The following is a 21572-nucleotide window of genomic DNA, read 5'->3' on the forward strand; positions in this document are numbered from 1 at the left end:
AACTTGCTATCTAATGAGGCTGCAGACACACAGATAGATAATCACAGGACAGTGTATCGTGTGCCACAGTGGGGAGATAGTCAGGGAATCATAGGAGCAAGTCCCTTTGGTTGTATCAGGAAAGGTGTGGTTCTCGAACTGAGCCTGGAAGGGAGAGTAAGAGTGTAGATGCCAGGGTGTGCATTTCAGACAAATGGAATGTAAAATGTAGGGACTGCTCAGGCAAAAAGATTGAATACTGAGTTCTTTTGAAAAACATAATATTCTGCAACGGCTGAATTTTAGGTAGGTAGCAACTATTAAGGCATGAGCAAGCTGGTTTCAGTCTCTCCGTTGTGATTGTAATCATATAAATATGTACCCTCTCTGTTGTTCCTGGTTTTCCAAGGGACCTTTCTACACTTTCTTGACTAGATAGCATATGCTAATGACACATTCCAGATCTGAGTTGACTCTTTTCTTTTGAAGCCAGGGGAAATAAAAGGAGTTCTTTTTCACAAATATTAATTACAATAGCTTCTGTTTATTACAATTCATTTGGTTTATTGAATGCTTATTGCATGCCAGAAATTTAACACATACTATCTTCTTCCCTTCACAAAAACTCTGTGAGATAGACATTATTAATCTGTATTCCCAGATGAGGTTGAGGTTGAGATGGTGAGGAACTTGCCACATAGTTGACTAAGTAGTAGAAATGGGATAAGAGTCCAGGGTTAGTCCAGGTGCGGTGGCTCACGCCTGTAGTCCCAGCACTCTGGGAGGCTGAGGCAGAGGATCGCTTGAGCTCAGGAGTTAGAGACCAGCCTGAGCAAGAGCAAGACCCTGTCTCTACCAAAAGAAAATAGAAAAATTAGCTGGATGTCGTGGCACACACCAATAGTCCCAGCTACTTGGGAGGCTGAGGCAGGAGGATGGCTTGAGCCCAGGAGTTTGAGGTTGCAGTGAGCTATGATCATGCCACTGCTCTCTGTGTCAAAAATAAATAAATAAATAAGAGTCCAGGGTTGTCCTACTCCAAAGCCTGTGTTCTTTCCACTGAAAACAACCTTAGCAAAACCCTGGAGTTTGGCTATTGAGCCTCTACAGGAGAATAAGCTTGTGAAAACAGAGCATGCATTGGGGTAGTAAAAGTTAAGATCCAATCTATAGAATGGTTGGGAAGTTGCACCTTTGAAGGTTTGTGCATTTTGGCTTTGAGGGTGAGTCCCTGGAGAGCTTGGGTGGCAGAGTGACAGGCACATTGGGAGGTTCTTTTTCACAAGGGAGCACTGCACTGGACCGTTTTTGTTTTTTTGTTTTAAGAAAGAAGGAGTGTTTGGATGAGGTAAAGAATACTTGGCAATTAGGAAATTTAGAGTAGTGAAGGCTAAAATTGCAAAATCATAGGCAAAACATCTCGGTGGGATCAAAGATCAGGAGGTGAAATTTAGTGTTGCCGAAAAAAAAGGTGATTGGTCTTGGCACTGATTTTGCCTCTCGTAACATTTCAAGTTCTCATGTGTTGATGTCAACAAGTATTGTTGTCTGGTGAGTGAACAGTGGGACTCCGATGAGGAGTAGACAGTCCTGGAGAAGGCAGGAAACGCTCTTCCCTCTAAAAGCACAGTGGGTCTACTCAGGATGCCACTTTGCAGCTTAGGACAAGATCCCATTGCCTAGTTACGAATTTTATCAAGGGCTGTCCGAGAACTAGATAGGAAGTTTCAGAAGGTACAGGCAAATGCCCTCTGTTAGAAGGCCCACGGTTTTCCATTCTTGCAGCAGCAAAGGAAAAAGCCCCAGTGGGGTCTTCTGAGTCCTGCTTAAAGTTGAGTGCCAGCCAGAATTGTTCTAGAGCCTTTTGTTCTTTTGTTAATTATTTCTGTTGAAATTTGGTGGCTTTTCCCAAATCTTGGTGGTACAAATTTGACATTTATAAGGATGACTTACTACAATTTAATTCCTACAGTTCTGTAAAATTACAGTTATGTAAAATGGTTCCCCTTCATTCAATCTGTGGAACAGTAAACATTATCCCTTCTTTTGGCCTCTCTGAAAGCTCCCTTCAGCTCATTTGAATGAAAGGTGCTTTCCATAAAAAGGCAGATTGGTGAGTCACGCCCTGCAGAGGCCCTGCTGCCAGCTTTCTTTCTCCTAACATCTTGCACCAGTTCATTGCTTAGCTTGTCATTCTGATGTGTTTTTTTCTGCATAGTTCAACTTTAATGCTTTCTGAGCAGCAGCATTGAGTATCTCCCAGGAAAGAGATAAAAGTTTATACCCTTTTCTTTCCTCAGGCAGGTGTGTCATCCAGTAGGAGAGAACACTGGCTAAAGAACTCACTCTTTTTTGTTCCCTTTTGCCCTTGTTTTTAAGACTGTTATTACTTGAACCTTCTTCACTCTTGGCTTATCCCCCAATTTTTGCCCCATCCTTCCGGGAATTAACTGTCGATTATGAAATGTTCACAGCCTAGCTGAGAACTTTATTTATGAGCTCTGAACACATAAGAATAATTGAGTTTACCAAATTAATACTTTTGTTTCTGCATTTCAGAGTATAGTATATATAGGTAAAAAGATAGTTCTAATAGGAGGGTATAGTAAGCCGTGTTGGAGACAAATATTTGCTGGAAACTTAAGAGCTTCCCTGAAAAAACAATCTATATTTGCAAATATCAAAGAGACAAGGGGCTTTTTTCTATTGATGGTTAGCCTCTGTTATAGATGATATAAAGGATGACTCCTTTCTGGTCACTCTGTGGTTTTTTTTCACAAGCTCAGATTTCCAGAATTCTATTAAGAAAAAGGCAGGTCAAAGGTTGATAGCACTGCCTCCACACTGGTAGTCAGGAGAGGATTGTGCAAAAGCTTACCTCTCTGGAAACTGGATCCTAAAGTACTCAGTTTAGGAAATATGTTGTTAAATATTAATTAAAATCCAAAGAAGACACGTGTCTGTTTTAAAAATAAAACCATCCATTCGTTTCCTAACCCAAATGTTATTTGTAAAGAATACGAGATTAAGATGCCCCTAATGAACCTGGCCTGGAATAGGACCTCTGTTCATGAACAATCTCAGTCATTGCATTTAGAAAGGAAGGAGTGAGCTTCCCCCAAAGGTGACACAGAGTTGAACTTGAACCCTTCCTTAGTGTAACCTCGCTCCCTTTTACTTCTCCCCTGAATGTTTCTGGCATTATGGGTTTGGTTTCTAATCTTATTTTGCTGTGCAAGCTACAAGAATGTCAGGTTTTTCTGACTATTCCTCTGCCTTCTAATTACCCTTTTAAGCAATGCTGATTGCAGGAAATTGCTATGGTGCAAGGCGGGTGTCACAACACACAGTGATTAAAACCCGCGTGTGTCATTCACTGCCTGATTGAAGTAATCATACTGAGGGGAAAAGCTGATGAAAAACCTGCTAAATGTGCAGAGGGGGGCTGTTTCTCATCATTTGGGTTTAAGGAGTTGAGTTAAAGAATCAAAACTAGTGTGAGTGAGGCTTGGTTTTTTTAGTCATTTTGCTTCATTCTCAATCCTCAAAGCTTCCTAGCAGGGCCTGGATCTCTGAACATGATTCTGAGAAAAACAAGTTGTTGCTTTTTACCAAACACATGGTGCCCTTTGTACATGACTATAAAGTAGTGATTGAGCATATCAAGGGGAAAGATGCTAGAATGTAAATGGGACAAGCAGGTGAAAACAAAGTGGGAGAGACCTGAATAACTCAAACCATGTTCTCTTATCACTCTTTCCTTTGGTCTGCAGAATGTTGAGAGAGTAGTTAAGTTGAAATGGCATTCTTATCATTTTAGTTCTACGTAGCTTGAAAGATATTTAAATTATTTGGTGGTTCTGAAAAAGTATTTGTTTCATTTGGACATAGCAATTTGGGCTAGATGATGTGGTCCACATAGTAAATACACTAGCTATTTGAATCTTGATTTCTGTCTAAATCCTCATGACCAATCCCATTGTCTTCCTATCTTCTGGTTTTGTGCTCCTGTGTGTGGCTGAGCATGAAAGAGTGGGCTGTGGACTCTCATTGACTTGAAGCATTGGATCATCAGTGTTACTTAAAGAACAAGATGTATCAAGTGCTGTAATAGGCGTTGAAGGCATGCAATGATGGTTTCTTACCTCTTGTGTCTCCCTCAGGTACAGAATCGTGGTATTTCTATTTGATTAATGGATTTCTGAATTTCAACATAGCATTTGCTTTGGCTCTCCTGGTCTTGCCACTGACTTCTCTTATGGAATACCTGCTGCAGAGATTTCATGGTGAGTGGCATAACAGATGGTAGGTTTTCTGGGAGGAAAAGAGCAAGTAACAATGTATACCAAGTACCGAAGAAGAATCCTGCTTATTTTATTCTCCATTTTCTTCCTATGGAAATCGTTGGCTTATTTGATTTTCAGTCTGTATTTGTTGATTATTTGGACCTGTGTGAAGATTTGGTTAATTCTTGCAAATTAAACTGGCAGAAGGAGCTTTGTTATCCCTTCAAGTGAGAAAGTCGGTATAATTTACACAATCACCCAGGGAGGCAAAAACATTTATAGCATTTCAGAAGATAACAATCCTATCTGAGTCTTCCTTCTTTTAAAGAAATGTGTGTTCACCTGGTAGATTCCTTAAGATAATTCATGCTAGAGACAAATGCTCTTTGGGAAAGTATTTCAACCAAAACTTTAAAAACTGGACCAAAAATGGATTCCCTCAAATTTGATTTTGAGGTAAGAGAAACTTGGACTTCTTCAGAAGCTTGATGCTCCTCTTTGTTCCATTTTGCTTCTGTGTTTGCTTTCTTGGGGAAGGTTTGGTCTGCCATTTATTTTACTTGCTCTGACTCTATATTGCACAGCTGGTGTTTTCTCAAGTTGTCGTGGCTCTGGATATCTAGTGCCTGTCATTTCTTTTATGGAAGACAGATTTGAACAGAAATTCATATGAGGTTTGGAAAGAGATTTAATTTCAGACTTTTCAGTCTGATTTGAATGCCATGTGATTGATCCCCCCATTCTATCTCCATTCTGCTTTTCTACTATTAATGATTTATAACATCTTCAATGTGTTTTAAGGGTATTAGAGCAGCCTTCAGCATCATTTGTTTTGTGTTAGGACTTTTACCATAATCATAATGCCATTATCCTAACAAAATTAACAATAATTCCTTAATGTCATCTAACACCTGGTTGATATTCAGATTTCCTAGATTGTCCAGAAAATAGCCTTTTATAGTTAGTTTACAGCAGAATCTAAACGCGGTTCACATGCTGAATTTGGTGTTATTTTACTTAAGCTTTTTAAGAGGACCCCATCTCACTTTTTTCTCCCAAAGATTTCTTTAAAGAAATGAGGCCATACATCTTGCATAACGTCCCACATTTTGGATTCAGCTGTTTGCTCCCTTGAGGTGTTAACTTATGCCTCTACGTCTTCTATTTCTTAAGAATCACGTTTTCTTTTTTTGAAAAGTAACTATTTTTCTCACTATAAAAATACTTTATGGTAGCTGGGCAAGGTGGCACACACCTGTAGTCCCAGCTGCTTGGGAGGCTGAGGAGGGAGGATCCCTTGAGCCTAGGAGTTGAAGATCAACTTAGGCAACATAGACCTCATCTGTATTAAAATAATAATAATAACTTATGCTTATGGAAAATTTGGAAATGCTTATAAGTAAAAAACCAAGATATTAAGCTGTTTACTACAGTAGGAAATAATCGTGCAGCATAAACTAATACTGATTTAAAATGTGTAATGCACGCACATATCTACCTAGTAAGAAAATGAGTACATTCTGTTTTTTAAAATATTCTACCGTGTATTTTACAATAGAAACAATACTCTTTAAAAAAAAAAAAAAAAACCATACAAAAATACAAAGCAAATAAATTAGCCATGATCTCATCATGTCCAGCTGTGGTTTTGAATTTGTATAATTTATGGAGGACATTTCAAAATATTTGGCCACATTTTAAAATCATTGGTTAGCCTTTAAGGTACAAAAGAGAAAAAGACTGTTTACTTATAGACAATAAATAGATTTATTTTCTTCTAAGTAAAAAAAATTCTAACTTAAAATATGCTACCTGGAAAAGTATAAATCCTAAGTTACAGGATTTATCTCATGATAAAATCTTAGAGCAAAAAGTTTTAAAGATAATCTTATTATTGCAGTTTAAGAATTTTTATCCCTTAGAAATTTCTGCAGTGATCCAGATAATCCAGGAACGCTAGATAAGGCGTTGCTGGAGGGGATCTTGAAGTCCTGATCTTGTCTTCTAAACTTGCTCACTACCGCACAGTGGACACCAGGGGGCGCTGTCTGTCTACCCTTTGCCAGCGTCCGCACTGCTTATTATCACTAATCCAAGGGCAGGAGATGCCTTCACTGTGGGTTGCAGGCTTGTCACTCAGTGCTCATGAACCTAACCACAGGAACTTTCCAGCAGGTTCTTGGATTAGTGTTCATTACATTCCTTTAATTCTTTCACATGCTTTAAGTACATTTTGGTTACAATTTTGGGATTAAAAGTGGATAAATATTGCAGAAGAGGAGAAAAAATTTAATCAGTAAACTTCCTTTAAGAACATTTTTATGTTTACTTTGAAACAAACTCTGTCATTTCTGGCATGATGAAAACCAGTAATGAGTTTGAGAATCCAACAATTTTTTTTTCCTTTGATCTATGGCTATTTGAACAGACTGGCGTATAGATAAGAGGATGAATGTATCAAACAGAACATAGGAATTAAAACCTAAGAAATAATTTGTGTTATACTTTTGGTTAATCTCAGGAACCTTTAGTTTTAGTGGCAGGATTCATTAGCAGGAGATGGCTTTTTTTCCTTCACCCAGTGTAGAATTTATTAAGTTCTATTATCCATTAACTTGACTTTCATTTGTGTTCTGGCCAAATCCAGTATCATGCTTCCCTTTAGATTTTGGATCTCTTAGGAGAGCTAAGGAGTATATTCCTCTCTCTAATTGAGCCTTTATTGCCTTTATCACATTGCAGAAAGTGTGAATACAAGAGTTGAAGCATTTTATGGAACGTCCTAGGCCCTACTGCCAAATTTGAGATCAAGATAAGATTGAAGCTAAATATGTTATTATGTTCTAATATGTTGAAAGGTGGATATTTTTCTGTGTCTTGCAGTTCAGAATTTAGGCCACCCATATTGGCTTACCTTGGCTCCAATGTATATTTGGTTTATAATTTTCTTCATCCAGCCTCACAAAGAGGAGAGATTTCTTTTCCCTGTATATCCACTTATATGTCTCTGTGGCGCTGTGGCTCTTTCTGCACTTCAGGTGAGTTTCAGGGAAAAATGTATCTGCCTCATTCTGTTTCACTTACTAAACAATTGTTCACAAAACTTAAGTGCAAATTATAGGATGCTTTCACATAAGATATTTTATACACACCATTAAACCTGATATAGATCATATTATTAAAGCTTTATGTATTGATTGCTTAGCTGTTTATCATACTCTTATTTGCTGATTATATGTTTCCAGTGTTAATTTGTCTCTTGTCAAACAAGAATCAAATTACAGAATTTCCATTCTGTGTCAGAGCTAATGGAATGGCTGCTCTTCAGCTAATAGATTGGAACAAAACTTGCTCAAGAGTTTGGGATTGACCAGGTGCGGTGGCTCACGCCTGTAATCCTAACACTCTGGGAGGCCGAGGCGGGCAGATTGTTTGAGCTCAGGAGTTCGAGACCAACCTGAGCAAGAGGGAGACCCCGTCTCTACTAAAAATAGAAAGAAATTATATGGACAGCTAAAAATATACATAGAAAAATTAGCCGGGCATGGTGGCGCATGGCTGTAGTCCCAGCTACTTGGGAGGCTGAGGCAGGAGGATTGCTTGAGCCCAGGAGTTTGAGGTTGCTGTGAGCTAGGCTGACGCCACGGCACTCTAGCCCAGGCAACAGAGTGAGACTCTGTCTCAAAAAAAAAAAAAAAAAAATTACAAAAAAAAAAGTTTGGGATTACATCAGGCAATTAGCAGTATGAGACACTTTGTAATCCTGGTTTAAAACCTGTCCAGGTCAGTTCCCTGGTGGAGCTAATCTTATAATAAGTTTGAATATATCAGTACTTATAGTCTTAGGAACCTTGGACCCTTTCTTACACTCTGCTACCATTTGCAGTTGGCAGGAAAAAAATAATTAGGATGATAGTTTTTTTCTTAAAAGATTTATTGAGATAGAATTCACAAACCATACAGTTCACCTATTTAAAGTGTATAATTCAGTGATTTTTAGTATATTCACAGATATGTAAACCATTACCATAGTCAATTTTAGAACATTTTCATCATCTTAGAAACTCTATATCCTTTAGCTGTTGTTCCCCCTAATTCCTTTCCCATATCTTCCCAGTCCTAAATACCACTAAGCTACTTTCTGTCTCTATAGATTTGCCTATTCTGGATAGTTCATATAAATGGAATCACAAAATATGTGATCTTTTGTGACTGGCTTCTTTCACCTTTAGCATAATGTTTTTAAGATTGATCAATGTTAGGGTGATAGTTTTAAAAAATAATTTTAATTATAAAAGTAATTGAACTTCATTGCAGATAATTTAAAAGTGGTAAAAGAGAAATTAGTTCCACTACCCTAACAAAAACACCTTTTGGCATTTTTATATGTCACATATCAGGGATTATGATGTTTGTGATAATAAGTGTGCATGTAACTTTATATCCGTTTTAATTTACTATTATACCATTACATTCTCTATGTTGCCATAACATTATTATGTAATATATAATATATCGACTTGGTTATATGTAATATAATGATTGTATATAATTCATGTTAGAATTTAGGTTGCTCATTTATTCAATATTAGAAATACTGCTAGGATAAATATCTTCATTTAGATATTTGAATTGTTTCCTTAGGACAGATTCCCAAAAATATGAAAAGGGTTCAAACAGATTTATAGCATTTGTTATATATTGCAAAGTTGCTTTCCGAAAGTAGTTCTCATCTTGGAGGGAAGGCAGGAAGGAAAGAAATTTGAGAAGATACTCAAAGACAGCGGAATTCATGCATGTGTATATATATTATAGTAATGATCTAGTTTACAAATTATTTCAGCACATAATTAACAGCACATTTCTAGTGTTCTATGAGGGGAATTCTTGTTTGGCCATGAGACATTTTGTTGATACTGAAACCTGTGATGAAAACTTGTCAGTAAGGAAAGTAAAGATTAATGCTTATTATATCAAAACAAATTGAAAATACTTTATATATCAAAAAAAACTATCAAAAAATCATTTTTAAGTATTTTAAAAAATAAGTTGTTAGGATTTAAGTACTCACAAAATATCTGGATAACTTTCCTATCAAACTAGTGAGATTTCTTTCTCGGCAAGCTCTCTGGCTGGCCAAGACTATATAGTCAGTTTTAGAGGAGTTGGCTTTTATCTTAGAATTTGGAGTGAATACCTTACTAAGTGTTTGCAAATGCTCAGGCCCTTAATAGAACCTCTTTTTCGGCTTCCTCACTCTCGTTACTATGTCTTGTATTTATGTCTATTCTGGAAGGTATATCTTCTTTTATCAACACAGTTTTCTTTCCTTCTAGAAATGTTACCACTTTGTGTTTCAACGATACCGCCTAGAGCACTATACTGTGACGTCAAATTGGCTGGCATTAGGAACCGTCTTCCTGTTTGGGCTTTTATCGTTTTCTCGCTCTGTGGCCCTGTTCAGAGGTAGATATGCTGAGGATATCCGAACCCACACTGATGAGGCACTTCACATCAGGTTTTACTTGATGCAGGATTGTTTAATACATATTTGGCTTACAATAAGAAGAGGCCTTTTCTAAAGGGAAAACCTGTAGACTTAATGAGTGGAATGTAACTTCTGTACTTTGAGATTGAAGAGAAATTAATTCCTTTTAGTGTGATTAACTATAAATTTTTTCTCTATTTTTACTGATTTTTTAAAATTTTTAATGAATGATGATGAATGAAGGAAGCCTTAAAATGCGTATTTGGGATGAAATTCTCATGATTTATATTCCTTCTTATAATCATTACGTGGATATAGGATATTAAAATATACTCAAGGAACATAAAGTTAAAAAGGCAAAGGGATGTAGAAAAGGGCAAGAAAGCAAATTATTTTTGGCAAAATAGGGCCTCTGTTGTAACCATCTTCCCAATTACAGAGACATTTTATACCTGTAGAGCAGGCTTCCTGCTGGAATTTCTCTGGCCCTTCACACTCTTTAAATTTCATGTGGATTACAGTGGGATGTTACCATGCATTATAATTAAATGTCAGAATCTCATCTTACTCATCTTTGACTTTCACTCACTGTTCTCCATTCCAGGATATCATGGGCCCCTTGATTTGTATCCAGAATTTTACCGAATTGCTACAGATCCAACCATCCACACTGTCCCAGAAGGCAGACCTGTGAATGTCTGTGTAGGGAAAGAGTGGTATCGGTTTCCCAGCAGCTTCCTTTTGCCTGATAAGTAAGTTGTCCTTTTAATTCCCAGAGTTTTAAATCAAGGAGTAAATATAACAATTCTGTAGTAGTGTCATCTTAATTTTTGTTTCATTTTGGAGTTTTCACGGAAATTTATTGAATCGTTTACCATTAGTGTGGAATCTGTGTTGGGCACCCACCTCCTGTATTCATTAGGTTGAGTGCCATGTCTGGGTATGCCCCTTGCACTGCCCATAACCACAGGTATCTGGGGACTTCGGAAAATGCTTTGGGTCCTAGGCTAGTGGCTCTTCCTGAGGATTCGTATTTACGTTTTGGTAACTATCTGATATTAATCCACTTCTAAAAGTGGTCTAGAAACTCTAGCTAGAAGAGTGTTTTTAGAGAAGAAATTTTTTTCCATCCAATAGTGAAAGTTCTCCACTAATATACAGACAATGGGGAAAGCTATGCTTAAGACATCTGTACCAGTTCGCTTTATGCTGTCTGTTGTTAGATGTGATAGCAGAGGCCCTCGAGTACCTTGTATTTTGCTTAATTTCACCAGAGAAGAGTCCTGTTTAGGTAAAAGGGAAATCTGGTTAAGATGAATTATGTTGTTCCATTTGAGGATTGGCTTTAGCAACTTAGCTTTACCTGGTGATAGTATCTTAATGCTTAATAAAAATCCTGTATCAGTCATTAATGATTAAATTAAAACTTGTTTTTTAAGTGTTGACTTTGGCCTTTGACTCTTACATTTGAAATAGTTTTAGAGCTAAAGATATTTTTGAGGCTTACTCAGAAACAAAATTTTTCTCTACTAGTATGTTCTTAGTGCCATATATTACATTTCACTCTTTTTCTATACACCTGATGAATTTGCTTTAATTTTGATAAGTCCCTCTGATCACGTGGTAATTGGCAATAAACTTTGACACTTTCCTGGTTGTTTGATGTTATGAACACTTGGTTGCAAATTTCGATGCTGAGAGTTGGTAAAATGGATCGAGAGATCTCTAGTCGTAAATTTCTCAATGATTTTGGACTGATTTGTGACCTCTGCCTCTATGTTCCCTGGTTGAGGTTTTAGCAGAAATATTTTCTCTTCAAGTGAAATGTTTTTCATGTTCACATGATTTTTTTTTTTTTTGGTTTATTTGTTTCAAGTATGTTTAGCAATACAGTCCCTCCTATGTTTTTATTATTCTTCTTATTTGTGTTTCTGACAGTTGGCAGCTTCAGTTCATTCCATCAGAGTTCAGAGGCCAGTTACCCAAACCTTTTGCAGAGGGACCCCTGGCCACCCGGATTGTTCCTACCCACATGAATGACCAGAACCTAGAAGAGCCATCCAGATATGTAAGGGTTACACTCTCTTCTTGCTTCTTTGAAAAGAATTCTACCCCTAAAATATATTGGCATATACATTAGAGCATTGATAAAATGAGAATTTCTTAGAAAGTGATTTTTTTTTTAGGGTAAGGGATATAACAACTTTTATTGAAAAAGAATGAACAGTATCGCTTTTATTTTCAAATTAACCTCATTCTTTATTTTCTGTGTAACACATATAATTTAATATAATTTCTAAGCTTTTGGATGGGCTGCAAATTTTCTTATGGTAGAATTTGAGCCATCATTCTGAAACTCATATCATTCCTTGGCCCGTTAAAATACTTGGTGGGGAACTTTCAAGTTATCAGGTGGACCTTTGACCTAGCTATTAGTATATTCTGGTTTTAGCAAATGAACAGTCAGAAAGACTGTTTCCATAGTGAGTTCCATGAAGCAATCTCTGCCAGTGCCATGATCTTCCACCTACTTGTCTTTACTCATTCTGAGATCCCATGTGAATTTTATTTCGGTTCCTCCGAAAGATGCCACTTTTGACATTTGATACCTATTAAATCTTTGATCATGAAAAAGATGAGAGCAATAATGATAGTGCTCCTCTAGGGACCCTCAGGGTTCATGAGTGAGATTCTTATTATATGAGCTTTAGTTATAGGCTATGAAAATGGACATCTTAAAGACACATCCTTGGTCTCCTGAGAGACCTGGTCTCCCGAGAAGGTTAAGATATGCATTTCTACCACATGGCTGTGTTAGAACTTCATTCTTTTAACTTAAGTCTCTAATTTGTGTTACAAGGAAAATACCCCTGGCCAGAGTGAACTGTTATTGGCTGTTTTTATTTTAGCTGCAGATACTCTTTAGAGGGTAGGCTTTAATATACAGGGATCACCATGGGTACACTGGACAGTCAAAAGGGTGAGAGAGGACACCACAGTAAGGGGTGTTATAAACTCAGAGTGATGTTATCGGGGCTGTGCTGTAGGGAGGGGAAGCATGGAGTAGTTAAAAAGAACCTGGGCTTTGGAGTCAAGGAGACCTGCATTCAGAACACAGCCCTTTGCTTACCTTGATGACTTTGGGCAAATTAGTTAATGTCCCTGCTTAGCTAATTTTAATTTCTATCTGTAAAATGGTACCTACTCTGGAATTATGAGATTCGATAATACATCTGTCTGTCATATTTAGCATAGTGTCTGGTCTATAGATTTTCCCACAAATGTTCTTAATCTGATAATGGTATGTCATATGGATTAGAGGTAAAGGAACCCTTAAGGTGATTTTAAATCTGCCTGAATCTGTCTCTCCCTTGTTACTTGTATTGTTTCCTGAGCAGGTTATCATTCCAGTCTGTCTAGATTCATCATTGCCTTTTCCACCCAGTGACTTTGCTTATGTTGATGCCTGTGCCTGGACTACCCTCGTCTCCCTTCTTACACTACCAAAATTCTCTTCCTCTTTGAGTCCAACTATTTAAGTCCATACTGAGCAGTCCATTTATTTTTGTTTTATGTTATTTAAATTTTTTGTTACGTATGTCATATCTTTGCCCATTAGAGGTGTGAATGCTATGAAGAGAATGACTGTGTACCTTGTTTGTTTTGTATTCCCCATAGCATCTAGGATAGTGTCATATACCTACTAGTTAGCCTTTACGTGCTTTCTCAGTGAATAATGAGTATTCATTATTATTGGGATAATGATGTTTAGAGAAAGCTGGCTGGAAAATCTATAGTGGACTTTTGCACATTTCTTAGGCTTTGGTCACTGATTGTCTCTGGTTTTCCATATTCTCTGCTACCACACATTGTTAAATTTGATTAAGTAACTCTCTATGAGCTTTACCTAAAAGGTGAAGATTTTTCAGAATGCCAATAGGAGTCACTAAAATGCCAGCTGATAAGAGCAGGAACAAACAGGTGAGGTGTGTCTGCTGGGTGTGTAGTGTCTGTAACTGTGGCTATCTACGTTCCTGAGGTGGAGAGTTTTCCTGCAGAGCTGTCTTTGTATTCTAGTTTCAGTGGACTTTCCTGCATGAGGCAAAGTGCCTTCCAAATCTAGTGCGCTCACCTTTTGGCCCTTTGGAAAGTAGCAGGACCTCTGATGGCTCACTATTAATTCTGCATGAACTATGATCAAGAATTTATTTCTTTCACTTAACTGTTTAAAAAGATATTTGTTTTCTTCTCATGATAAAAGTAATATACATTCATTGTATAAAAGAATGAAAGCTATAGACAAAAAAAAATAATCTATTGTCTCATTATCCAAGCATTATTACCATTTTTGTGTCTTTTTCCTTTTAGTTTTTTCCACTTGCATATATATGTGTACTTGTATATAAACAAAAATCTCAATTTTTTTTTTAATTAATACATTTAATTCTTTTTTTTTTTTTTTTTTGAGACAGAGTCTCACTTTGTTGCCCAGGCTAGAGTGAGTGCCGTGGCATCAGCTTAGCTCACAGCAACCTCAAACTCCTCGGCTTAAGCGATCCTACTGCCTCAGCCTCCCGAGTAGCTGGGACTACAGGCATGCGCCACTATGCCCGGCTAATTTTTTCTATATAGATTTTTAGTTGTCCATATAATGTCTTTCTATTTTTAGTAGAGACGGGGTCTCGCTCTTGCTCAGGCTGGTCTCGAACTCCTGACCTCGAGCGATCCACCCACCTCGGCCTCCCAGAGTGCTAGGATTACAGGTGTGAGCCACCGCGCCCGGCCAATATGTTTAATTCTTTAAGAAAGGTGTTAAGGCCATTTATGGTGGCTCATGCCTGTAATCTCAGCATTTTGGGAGGCCAAAGCAGGAGGATCTCTTGAGGGCAGGAGTTCAAGACCAGCCTGGCCAACATAGTGAGACCCTATTTCTACAAAGATAAAAATAAAAAAATTAGCCATGCGTGGTTACACAAACCTGAAGTCCCAGCTTCTTAGGAGGCTGAGGCAGGAGGATTGCTTGACCCCAGGAGTTGGAGACTGCAGTGAGCTACAGTCGCACCACTGTACTCCAGTTTGAGATCCTGTTTGAGATCCTGTCTCAAAAAAAAAAAAAGAAAAAAGAAATGATGCCAGAATCATGACTGTGGTAGCCAATAACTTTGCCAAATAACAGGAGCACATGTTGTCGTACACTAATGTTTGTTACTTTTGGTGTAAGTCCTGGTTTTTAGTCCAGGTTCATTTAAGAAGGCAAAATAATTATGTTCTCTCTTTCTTGAGCATGCTAAATAGCAGCATTATTTTTATCTGCCCTTTGGCTCTGAGCAACTGATTTTAAAAGCCAGCCTTTAGCTTCAATGCTAAGTGGTTCAGTCTGTCCTCTGTTTTATTCTGCTTAGAAACTAGGAAAAATGTATGACCTCCTTTATTTCACTATCTTCCTTTACCTCTGGGTTTATCAAGAATTAGGAGTGAGTACTAGTAAAGGCTCTGTGGTTTGCACTATACTGTTATAACTATATTGCAGAAATCATTTTTTCTTTTTTTTTTGAGACAGGGTCTCACTCTGTCACCCCAGCTAGAGTGCAGTGGTATGATCATAGCTTACTACAACCTCAAACTCCTGGGTTCAAGTGATCCTCCTGCCTCAGCCTCCCCAGTGGCTGGGACTACAGGCATGTGGCACTGCGCCCGGCTAATTTTTCCATTTTTTAGTAGAGACAGGGTCCTGCTCTTGCTCAGTCTGGTCTCCAGCTCCTGAGCTCAAGCAATCCTCCCGCCTCGGCATCCGAGTGCTAGGATTACAAGCATGAGCCACTGCATCTGGCCAGAAATAATATTTTTTGTGCTACATATTCTTTCATAGTAGGTATTGAGTAGCTATTGAACATTCCGTTATTGAACAGGAAACATTTGTAGTGGAAAATTCATGGCCAAAATTTTCTGCCAGAATCAAGATCTGAATTTAGAAGATATGTTCAGTGTCACCTCTTTAGTTCTTGACAAATTCAAATTTTTGTTCACTATTTCATGGTTAATGATATCCTTTCTACTCCAAACCTAGCGTCTGATTTGGGAGCTAGTCAACAGATAGACTTTGGAGGAAAAAAACAACTCTTCAGGAGCGTACTTAAAAAGAATGTCTTTTCTCTGTCTTTGATTTAATGCTTAAGTAAACTTAAGTAAGCTTGCCCATCTGTTATCTTTGAAAAAAATAAATTGGTCATTAATTATTTTTTTCCCAAATAATAAAACATTCAGTTCTACTATAACATGGTATAAAATCATTGTGCAGGAAAGCCACAAGGTTTATGGGGAAAATGGGGTTGGGAACATAATACTTAAAAGCTTTGTCAGTGGCACATTATGAAAAAAGAGATATGAACCTATTAAGACGGTAGTACAATTTTGCCTATATTAAATGGTTAAAAGTACATAACTACCACAATAAATGTGGCAGTTTACCTTAAAGAAAACCTGAAGTTTGCTTGTGGAATGGTGTCGGAAAAGCTGCAGCTTGTGGAATAGTGAAAGGATAATCTGAAATCTGACAAAGGTGGATGGATGGGTGTGGCATATGACACCGTGCATTGAGGGAGCTGGTAGATATTTGAATGTGTGCTTCTATGCACTCTGTGTACTCCTCCCTGACTGGTTCCGCTGAGGGCAGTCTTCTGCATTCAGCTAGTGTTTCTTCTGGATTAAATGACACATAATCAAATGCAAAAATTAAATTATCCTCAGAATGTTCCCCAATATATCCATTGTGTTGGAACAAATTTGTGCTTTCAAAATAAGTATTAAAACAGAACTGTCTGTATATTCAGTCAAAATTTTCTTTATTTCATTCTTCTTTGTCCCTGCTTTTCCCATTTAACCAGTAGAAAGAATTATGGATTTGGAAGGGAACTTAAGATATAAGAGCCTATGACCTCTTCATTTTATAGGTGAAGGAACTGACGCTGAGAGAGATCGTAACTTGACAAAGGTTAGCCCTAGGATAAGAGGCTTAGTTTCAGGATTTCCTAATATTCTTTTCACACCACCTCTTACTTGCATAGGTTATTATCTGATAGGTAATTATTCTTTGTTGTTACAAGGCTGAATAGACATTATATAGCTGAACATTGCTTTTTTTAAAAGTTACTTTCCATTTCTAGAGCTCTGTTTAAAGTAAAGTAGCAGGTACTTTAATAGTAAATATTGTGTTTATCAATAAGTAGAAATGATTAGTGTTTCCCATTTTTTGCTTTCTCCTCTTTTTCTTCTTTTTTTCTCTCATTTCATCCTTTCTTCTTCCTTTTTGAAAGTCCTTATTGGAGGAGAAAATGAATGGCACTACCAGTCTTGAGTATCAAAACAAGCAGATTCAAATTGCTATAATATATGGTACAGTTATATTGCAATCTACTAAAAATTTAATTAAAGACTGTTCAAAATACTTCTTTAAAATTAATTCCCTAATATCCATTATGTTGACATTTAGAAATTAATTGATGTTTCCATAACCCATAGTGATTGACCAAAAGTTCTTACCTGTGAGATTACATTTTTACAGTTCACTAAATTTTTACTTGTAAGTTTAAACATTTAATCAACAAATATGTATTCAGTGAGGCTATGTGGGGGACAGAAAAACTATAAGTCTGTGCCTCTGGGTGACAACTACTTTTTTTTTTTTTTTTTAATTTTTTTTTTTTTTTGAGGCAGAGTCTCGTTTGTTGCCTGGGCTAGAGTGAGTGCCGTGGCATCAGCCTAGCTCACAGCAACCTCAAACTCCTGGGCTTAAGTGATCCTACTACCTCAGCCTCCCGAGTAGCTGGGATTACAGGCATGCGCCACCATGCCCGGCTAATTTTTTTTTTCCTATATATATATTAGTTGGCCAGATAATTTCTTTCTATTTTTAGTAGAGACGGGGTCTCGCTCTTGCTGGTCTCGAACTCCTGACATCGAGCGATCCACCGGCCTCGGCCTCCCAGAGTGCTAGGATTACAGGCGTGAGCCACCGCGCCCGGCCGACAACTACTTTTTTGAATGTAACTGGAACGTATCCAAAAAAGGAAATGAAAAACCAGAAAAATACTTGAGATCTTTCCCTTTCAGATGTTTCCTCCCAGGCCCCAATATTCTTATTTCAATAAAGTAAATATCATAGGGAAATATTGATGATTGGCAACATGATGTAGTGGCAAGGGCACTGACTAGGAGTTAGGTGAGTCTGAGATTCTTTTCTGGAATCAAGTGAAGTGTATTTTCTTTTTAAATGACTGGGAATTTCAAGACCCTGGAAATTTCTTTGCATCTTGTTCCAATTTGCTATAAGTACACCTGAAATCCATATGGAGTGCTTATATTTCAGTTTATCCCATTACCTGTTTTCCAGTCAAATATTTTATGGTGGTAAAGTTTACCTTGGGGCCAGCTTCTTGGGTGATGGTATCTCATGACCAGAAATGAAAGTCTACATGCTGCTTTTGTCCCAAAGGCGATGAATAGCTGTTAGAGGCTTACTGTGTGCTGTATCATGCTCCCGGAGCATGATGCTGAGGTTTGAGAGTTGAGATGATGTTACTGCAGACTCCAACCCTGGCAAAGTTTCTGTTACACCTAATGAGGAAAAGCTGTGACAATATTTATTACTGCCCAGCTTTCCATGGCTCACTCCTCCCCTGACAAAATGCACACCTTTTATTATTGACATTTTGAGCTCTGTTTCAGGCCTTTTTAAAAATTTGAGACCATATATTTTTGTTTACATCTGGAGTGGTCTTAAATTGTCATCCTTAACATATGTTTATTGATAAGATGTGAACAATGTGGTGCTGATGATCAATAAATTAGCTTGAATTCCCCCACCATTACCTTTTTTTCTTTTGTTGTAGATGTGCTCATTTGTTCTTCTCCAAAGCTTGTAGTGGGTTGAAACTGAAAGAAGTCACATTTCTTTCAAAATGAGTCTTAAATGCTTGTGTTTTACAAAATTTTAAATTAAGGCTTATTTTTAGCTTCGACAGCTGGTTGATATGTAGCCTGTGACTAATGAAATGAAACACATTTTTGTTTCACGATCATGTGTTAATGTCACCCTACAATTTTGTTATTTTTGATGCAAGAAAGAATGATTAAATCTCAAGAAACAAAAAAAATGAGCTCTTTGGTTACACTTTAAGGCAGATTTAAATCCAGTCTTTTGATTTTTGAGTTGTAGATGATGTGGTTATGGATAGTGGTCTTAGACTTTGCAGTGAGATATTGATAAAATTAAGAGAAGAAATTGTTTTTTCTGATTCTAGTTCAACTCATGTTACTTTAGCCTTTAGACCTAAGGGGCAGTAGACACTTGGTGTTGCTGGGCATTTAAACTGAGAAATCTCAAACTAAAAATAGTCATAGTTAAACAGTATATATAGCATGATCCAGATTTTGTTAGGAAAAATCAATATCTGTAGAGAAAAAGATCTGAGATATACATTAACAGGTTGATGGCGATTTTCTTTGTGAAGGAGAATAAGTGATTTTTTTAGAGTACTTTTTTCATATATTTTTTATAATAAATCATGTTTTACTTTCATCATTAAAACATAAATAACCATACTAGGGGCTACAGATATGAAACTTTTTAACCACTACCAGGAAGATCTCTGGTGTACTTTATAAACCATAGGCATCGTGTTGTCAGTTGACCTCAAGTTTCCCTTCTTTGAGCATAAGAACTTTCAATTCGAAATTGGGAAATAAGTTTTCAATTAAGTAATTTTTGCCTCCTAGCCTTCTGGCCTCTTCTTAATTAAGTCATTTCAATCATTATATTTAGGACTGCCTTTGCTGCTCTTTCTGTGAACTGGATCTTAATTGCTTCAAAGAAATAGGTGTGGTTTACCTATTTACAAGCTCTGAGGAAAATTTTTTTTAAAAACCTAGAACTAAAGAGGATGCTGTTGTGGGTAAGGCAAATAGACTATGTTAAACTCTTCCAGGCAGGAGGGGAGTTACACAATTAAAGAAAAATTTAAATTAATTCACCAATTGTTAAAGTTTGCTTAAAAAAGCCTGTCTGTCCATCCAGTAATCTTGCTGGATACTACCCATTGGCCGGGGTAATCCCAATATTCCTGAATTACTGGATCAAGAAGACAGTGATCTATAATCTTACCGGTACAATGATGTTCATCTTCCATCTTTAGGCATGTTTTTCATTCTTAATCATTTTTAAGTGTTTCTTATTCTGTTCATTGGTTCATTCATCTACCCATTCATTCAGCTTTTTATTGTCCCTAATTATGTGCTGAAAATACAAAGGTGATGGAAAGCATAGTCTCCTGTCATTTAAGAAAAGTCCCTAAGGCTGGGTGCGGTGGCTCACACCTGTAATCCTAGCACTCTGGGAAGCCGAAGCCTAGGTGGCGGGAGGATCACTTGAGGTCTGGAGTTGGAGACCAACCTGAGCAAGAGTGAGACCCCATCTCTACTAAAAACAGAAAAAATTAGCCGGGCATGGTGGCACATGCCTGTAGTCCCAGCTACTCAGGAGGCTGAGGCAGGAGGATCACTTGAACCCAGGAGTTTGAGGTTGCTGTGAACTAGGTTGACACCAAGGCACTCTAGCCTGGGTGACAGAATGAGACTGTCTCAAAAAAAGTAAATAAATAAAAAAGAAAAATCCCTAACAAAAAAAAAAAGGAAAAAATATGAGGGGAAAAAGGAATCGAAAGAAATAGAAACAATGTAGGAAGCAGAAAAAAATTTCCTGCTTCTGTAATTGACATTCTCTGACAGAGTAAAAGTTTTGAGTTCATAAAACAAAAACATATACTTTTAAAAGGGAAGAATCAGGAAATAAGAGCTTCTAGAAATTAAAAATAAGATAATGGAGATTTTTCATATAAGTAGACTTATTTGAGTGTGATCATTCCATTATAATGCAAAACAAATCAGACCATAATACAAAAACAAAATAAAACAAAAATAGAGAAACAAAAAATAAGAAAAGGAACAGTAAAATCAGAGGATCCAGAATCCAGCTAATAGGAAGTCTGGAAAGAGAACAGATAAAATAGAGGAGAGGAGATTTCCAAAGAAATCATGTGAGAACATTACCTAGAACTAAAGGACATCAGTTTTCAGATTGAAAGAGCCTACAAAGTATTGTCCCTGAAATGATCCATGCTATATGTATCAAGTACCAAAAGTAGTGAGTGCACGTTACTATTTGATAATTGAAAAATCAAAAGCCACCAGGAGAGAAAGCTGAAAGACTTGTGAGTAGTTGCCTCTGGGAAGCTGGGCCAGGGAATAAAAAGGGTACTGCTGTTTTTCATAATAAGCTTCTTGTAATACTTAAATTTTTAACTCTGTGCATATATTATTTTGATAAGCCTAAAAATAAATTTTAAAAAGGACATAAATCTTGCCCTGAGAGTCTAGTGGTGAGAGAGAGACCTAAAATGTTATTCAATAGTGTAATGAGTGCCATAATATACTGTGAGAGCACAGAGAATGTAGGAGAACTCCTACTTCTCTATTTGGGGACAGCTTCACATAAGAGGTGGCATAGGGTCTGGGCCTTAAAGGATGATTAAGAGTTCTCTGACAGAGGAAGGGGAAATTGACATTCTCTTCAAAAGAAATAGCATGTGCAAAGGCTTGAAGTATGAAAGCACATTGAGTGTTTGGGGCAATTAAATGGTTTGAGATTTCTGGATCTTAGTTAATTGGGCAGAAGCATTTTTCATTTCTTACTTCCCTGTTAACATTTGTTCTAACATATTTACGTATGTGACTGTGTTTTCTGCTAAATTACACATTTGTTTAAG

General features: G+C 37.2%; 1 protein-coding gene across 2 annotated transcripts in view; it reads left to right on the forward strand.

Moving 5' to 3' along the window:
• ALG9 (ALG9 alpha-1,2-mannosyltransferase) overlaps positions 1–21572 on the forward strand; it is an 84229-nt gene that overhangs the window by 20527 nt on the left and 42130 nt on the right. Inside the window, exons 9-13 of one of the 2 annotated variants that reach the window (XM_069470904.1) lie at positions 4143–4265; positions 7149–7303; positions 9602–9731; positions 10358–10505; positions 11692–11821. In XM_069470904.1, the coding sequence (XP_069327005.1) occupies positions 4143–4265; positions 7149–7303; positions 9602–9731; positions 10358–10505; positions 11692–11821 (686 nt within the window). The remainder of the gene's footprint in view (positions 1–4142; positions 4266–7148; positions 7304–9601; positions 9732–10357; positions 10506–11691; positions 11822–21572) is intronic. The other variant, XM_069470905.1, reaches the window with a different exon arrangement.

This window comes from Eulemur rufifrons, chromosome 6 (genome assembly GCF_041146395.1).
Source record: "Eulemur rufifrons isolate Redbay chromosome 6, OSU_ERuf_1, whole genome shotgun sequence".
Classification (NCBI taxonomy): Eukaryota; Metazoa; Chordata; class Mammalia; order Primates; family Lemuridae; genus Eulemur; species Eulemur rufifrons.